The sequence below is a fragment of the Vicia villosa genome, linkage group LG1 (assembly GCF_029867415.1).
Source record: "Vicia villosa cultivar HV-30 ecotype Madison, WI linkage group LG1, Vvil1.0, whole genome shotgun sequence".
Taxonomy (NCBI): Eukaryota; Viridiplantae; Streptophyta; class Magnoliopsida; order Fabales; family Fabaceae; genus Vicia; species Vicia villosa.
In genome coordinates, this window is record NC_081180.1 from 172,278,571 (window position 1) to 172,284,826 (window position 6,256).

The 6,256-nt window shown below is 37.0% G+C and overlaps 1 protein-coding gene across 1 annotated transcript; it reads left to right on the top strand.

Moving 5' to 3' along the window:
• Positions 1-4,327: 4,327 nt before the first annotated feature.
• Positions 4,328-5,111, top strand: LOC131659547 (protein MAIN-LIKE 1-like). The gene is made up of 2 exons (XM_058928724.1): positions 4,328-4,876; positions 4,962-5,111. The coding sequence occupies exons 1-2, from the start codon at positions 4,328-4,330 to the stop codon at positions 5,109-5,111; spliced, it is 699 nt and encodes a 232-aa protein (XP_058784707.1).
• The last annotated feature ends 1,145 nt before the right edge of the window (positions 5,112-6,256 follow it).

Consider the following 6,256-nt stretch of genomic DNA (forward strand, 5'->3'; position numbering starts at 1 on the left):
ATCAGCCACTACATTTGCTTTTCCAGGGTGGTAAATCAAATTGAATTCGTAATCCTTTAACAATACAAGCCACCTTCTTTGTTTCATATTCAACTCTTTCTGATCAAACAAGTACTTTAGAATCTTGTGGTAGCTAAACACTTCGAATTTAGAGCCAAAAAGATAATGTCTCCAAATATTCAACACAAACACCACAAATGCTAATTCTAAATCATGCTTAGGATAATTCCTTTCATGAACCTTAAATTGTCTAGAAACATAAGCAACAACTTTCCCATTCTGCATTAACACACTACCAAGCCCCATCTTCGATGCATCACAATAAACCACAAAAGATTCATTCGCATTGGGCAAAACCAACACGGGAGCGCTCATCGATTTCTTCTTCAATTCTACAAAGCTTTCTTCACATGAAACATCCCACACATACGCTTGAACCTTTCGAGTCAATTGAGTCAATGGTAACAACAACTTAGAAAATCCTTCAATAAACCTTCGATAATAACCTGTTAAACCAAGAAAACTTCGAATCTCTGTCGCAGTCTTTAGAGTCTCCCAGTGTAATACCGCGTCTATCTTAGAAGGGTCTACAGCGATCCCACCACTAGAAATCACATGCAAGGTTGTCAAACTCGCGATTCTACTCAGACTCGTAAAGGGTTCGTAGACTCGACTCGCAGACTTAACTCTCAAACTCGTACGAGTCTATGGAAAATTAAAAATGACTTTCAAAAACCTGTAAGTGAGACATATATGACACACTCCTAAATTTTTACACTTGTAAATATCTCATATATGACACAAATATATATATATATATATATATATATATATATATATATATATATATATATATATATATATATATATATAGTAGAACACCAATTAACATTAAAATTTAAATTTCATACTCTATTACACATTTCTTAGCAAAAAACTCAAAAATAAAACAAATAAAATAGAAGAGTATGTAGTTAAAGACTTAAAGTACTAATATATTCTTAATTGGCTACTACACAAAGCAAAAAAACATAAAACATATATCCTAATTGTTTCAATCATCAAAAGTTCCAGTGAAATTATCACCGCCAATATCATCACCATCTTCTTCATTGGTATCTTGGATATCATCATCAAACTCTACCCTATATGAATCAACTTCTTCATTAGTAACCATTGTTGGATTGCTTTGAGTTTCACTTCCACCTAACTCAACATTGTCACCCCACCACTACATAACATTAGTAACAACATCAGCTTACGTAGCAGTGTTAACAATAACGTCATCTTGCTCAATAATAATTGAAGTTTGCACATTTTCTTCATCAAGATCTTCAGTTATCCATTCATCATCTGAATGAATATATTAAAATGAAAGAACAACACTATTTACTTTTCCATTTTTACTTTTCAACTTCAAATTGCATATGGCATAAACCAAATTATTTATCTTTTTCATGCAACATATTTCTTCTCTTTGAATGAACTTGCATAATAAATATTAATTCAACTCAATGTTTCTAAAATAATAAAAATCAAGTCTATAAAGAAACAAATAATAATTCAGTACCATTTCAAAGGAACTTCATTTCTATTCACAACCAGAGGAACTACAACTTAAGCTTTGGACAAGAATTGAAAACCTCTTTAATTTTGGAGTCATATCTCCATAGAAATCTCGTACTAGAGACTACTTCCTGGAGGTAGAACAACTCATTCCATGTTCAAAATTCTAATACCGACAATGGAGTCGTCTACGTGTAATATACAAAAGAATACTGATCGTGCTAAACTGTTGAAGTTAGCTAAGTTGATTATTTGGAACGAAGCTCCAATGGCGAGTAAATATTGTATCGAAGCTTTGGATAAAACACTTAAGGACATTATGTTAGGAACAAAGACTTCTAAGACAATATTTGGTGGAAAAGTTGTTGTTCTTGACAGAAATTTTCAAAAAATACTTCTTGTTATACCAAGGGGAAGTCGTTCTGATATCATTCACGCCACTATTAATTCTTCATATATATGGGCAATTTCCCCTGAAATCCATTGTTCACTCCACATATCCAAACTTTCTCCAAACTATAAAGACCCAAATTTCCTTCAGTGTTGAGCAATTTTAGCTGGAACATTGGAAACAGTCGAGTTATCAATCAGTATGCGTTAGATATATTTCAAGGTAATTGAATTAACATTTTAAAACTCTTTGTTTATATATTAGTCCCAATTATACAGACATTTTATATACTTTATTGATCTTTTTGACATTCATATGTAGGAGGTGAGAAGGAGTATTTAAGTTCTGATTTCGTTGACATAATGGATTATAAAGCCATTGAATCATTTGATGTACTGACTATTGAATTTTTTTAATACACTTACAGCATTTGGTCTTCGACATCACATGATTAAATTAAAAGTTGGTACACATATAATGCTTCTAAGAAATATTGATCAAGTTGGAGGATTATGCAACGATACGATACTTATTGTTACAAGATTGGCAGACCATGTGATTGAAGTAAAAATTATGTCAGGAAAAACATCGGAACCATAATTTACATTCCAAGAATGGATATCACTCCTATAGAGTCCCCTTGGCCTTGTAAGCTAACAAGAAGACAGTTTCCAATAATTGTCTCTTATGCTAGGACAATTAACAAATCTCAAGGTTTGTCGAAAGACTATGTTGGATTATATTTGCTTAGGAGTGTATTTACCCATGGTCAATTGTATGTTGCAATATCAAGAGTAAAAAGCAAAAGGGGCCTTAAGATATTAATCCACGACAAAAAAAATGAAGAGTAGCACACTACCACCAATGTTGTCTTCAAATAAGTGTTTGAAAATGTGTAATATGGAACTCACAAAGTATTCATTCTATGGATGTTTTAATGTATTTGATTTTGAAAATATCTTACCCCACCCCTTGGCTCTCTCACTCACCATGCGAGTTTCCTAAAATGTTCTCCTGCTTCCGTAGATGTACCTCCGGAAGCACCCTTTTTGTTTAACGTTGTTTTATTCCGTAAATGTACATACAGAAGCTTCTGTAGATGCATCTACGGTATCATTTGATGTTATATTCCCGTCAGACTCTTCCTCTCCCTCATTATTCACTTTTCTCATTTCCAAACTCTCCAAACCTCAAATATCAAACTTCCACAAAACTTGTTTTCTTCCTCTGGAGTTCGGTCGATAACGTCAACATCAACTATCATCACATTCCAACAAGTTCAAAACTTAATGTAATCGGTAAGTAATCGACTTTTTGAGTTATTTTAGAGTTTTTGTAATAAATTTTGAATTTGATTTTTAGGTGTAGAAATGATTGGGTAGTTTTATAAATATTGTTTAGAGATAATGTAGGTAGTGTTTAATGTGTAAAACGGATGATCAAGCCACCAAAATGGGGTTATTAACCCTCTGCAACAATGACCAGACGCCATTGTTGTGTTTTAGAGATTTCAGAACCTTCTGTAGATTCATCTACGGAAGAATGAAATGTTGGGTCATTCCGTAGATGCACCTACGGAAGAAACTCTGTTATTTGAAACTTAAGGTACTTCCGTAGATGCATATACGGAAGAACAAATTTTTTTCTTTCTTTTCTTGTTATAACTACATAGTATCTAACTTGATTTTATTTGTATAACAATGCAGACATGATGGCCGACCATCCAGGTTGCATTATACATAGGAGGAGTGCACAACATGCATCCGTGCGACGTGAACGGGTGCGTGTAGTATCACAAGTGACTGATGGAGCTGTTGTTTCAGCTGATGTATCTGCTACACCCGTTGCAGCTGGAGAGGCCTTCTCCATCTACTACTTCGTCACGGAGGCCTCGGGATGACGCTGAGGGTTCCTCACAGATGTCCTCCGCCCGCAGACGTCGACGAGGCAGTTCTTCTACTTTTGTGTCTATACCAGTGACGACCGATGCAGGATCTTTGGTGCCACCTCCAGAGCTGCACGAGGATGATCTGGTGTCGGAGCCTATCTAGTACCCGGGGGTCCTATAGATGCAGCCATGTTGACAGGGTATGCAGATCATTGAGTCAGGCATATCTGGGAGAGGGAGGTAAATTTTCTTTGGTTATTACTTATTACTATTTTTTATTCAGTTTATGACTTTTCTTGAAGGTAACAGTGTTTTTTTTTAGAAATTTTCAGGAGAAGGATCCCTAGAGATTCTACAACCACAACCGGAAAATTTCCGCTCTCGCGCAGCCCGACGAGCCGCGGTTCTAGGATGCACTTGTAGCTTTTGGGATGAGGGACCTCTGTTAGGTTGGCTTTCAGACGATCCATAATGAAATGCTGATGGCTATTCTAGAGAGGTGGCATCCAGAGACTTCGTACTTTCATCTTCCTCACGGTGAGATTACCATTACTCTTGACGATGTTGCATGCCTTCTGAATCTACCTATCAAGAGTACCCTCCTTGGTTACGATAGGCTGACAAAGGAGGAAGTGATGGAGATGATGATTGAGGAGCTAGGGGCTAGTCCTGCTGACGCACTTGAGAAGGTGGAGAGGACCCGCGGGGCGCACGTGAGGTTTCACTTCTTGCAACGAATATATGATGCGGAGCTTCTTGCGGCACATGAGGCTGTTGGTGACGAGGCAGAGGTGAATATACACAGAGAGCGGGTGCTGAGATGTTACTTCCTATATTTGATAGGCACTCAGCTCTTTGTGTACACGAGCTCGACGTACACAGAAGTCGCTTACTTGGCGTACTTATCGGATCTCGCACGTGTCCATGAGTACAATTGGGGAGCGGATACACTGGCGTACAACTACCACATACTCGGAGTGGGATGCCTGTGGAAGGAAAGAAGTGTGGCTGGCAGTTGTACCCTGTTAGTGGTAACAATTTTATATCCTTCTACATTTTCTCAAAGTTTATTATATATTTGTGATAGTATGTTTGATCAGCGTGTTTTTTTTCCAGGGTTGCATACTACAGCAGTTCCCTGATATTATTGGCTGGGGAGAGGTGTTGGGTTACACAGCGACCATGTCGCGTGCCATAGCCTTCGCCCCCCTCAGAGGGAACCAGGTGTCGGATCCTTACAAGCGTTGTCTTGATTGCATGATGTAGCAACCTGCCCTAAAAATGATCTTTTAGAGTCGCCACCTATTCTGAAGGGCGAATAGGAAACCCTATGCAGTTTTGAGATTCGAGGTAAGTTATTATATTCAGGTCGAGGGAAGGTGTTAGGCACCCTCAACCCTTTCCTAAGGTTTGATCTTAAAATAAAGGTTTATGGCTAAAATTATAGAGGATAATAGCTAAAGAATTGAATAGGGGAAAATTGAGATTTTAAGGAGGGTGACTCGCCTTGGTTATCCAAGTGCCTACGTATCTCCTTATGGAGAATCAGAGTCAACGTAGTTCGGGCACAGGATTGTACGCCTTAGAATTAGTATGAGGTTGTTTGAAGGCTTTTTGAATGGCCTATCATAGTTTGAATGTGATTTGAAAGGCATTTTGAATTGCCTGATTGAAAAGGATGAAAATCCGTAGTGTCGTGGTTTAGTGTGTTTTAGATTTGGGCGTACAACCCTGATTTGATATGGCACCGTTAGATGCGATGACCAATAGATTTGGTCAGTATAGCTAACGGATTATGGGGCATTGCTGGTTACTCAGATCGATAGATTGATCGTCGCGGGCAGCAAATTAAAATGTATTTTAATTTTATATTTTTATCTCTCGTCTAATGCGACTAATAGATTTAGTCGGGTCGAGGAGAGAATTTAAATAAAGGATTAATTAAATTATTGATCAAATAAACTAAATTAATCAAAATTATTTCTCGCCTACTGCGACTAATAGGTATAGTCGGTTCGGGGAGAAAATTAATCGAAGGTTTAATGTTTCGCCAAATGATCAATGGGACTGGGCAAACCCTAATGTTGTAACTTTTAATAGGGTTCTTTATTGTGATTTTTAATGGTTAAAGCCAATTAAATAAATTAATCGAAGTACTCGAATAATCGAGAAAAATATTATAAACCTAAACCTAAACCTAATCCTAATTTATTTATTTAACCCTAATTAGCAAAATTAAATTAGATGCATATTAATATAGCTAAACAATTTGTATAGATAATATATTTAAAAATATAAAGAAACCTGGGGCAGGATCCTGTGTGGCAGCTCTGTGGGTCTATAGTATGCACCTTCATCCTTTAGGGCGCTAGATCCAGTAGTGAATGAATCTAACGGTTGCTGGCCGATGG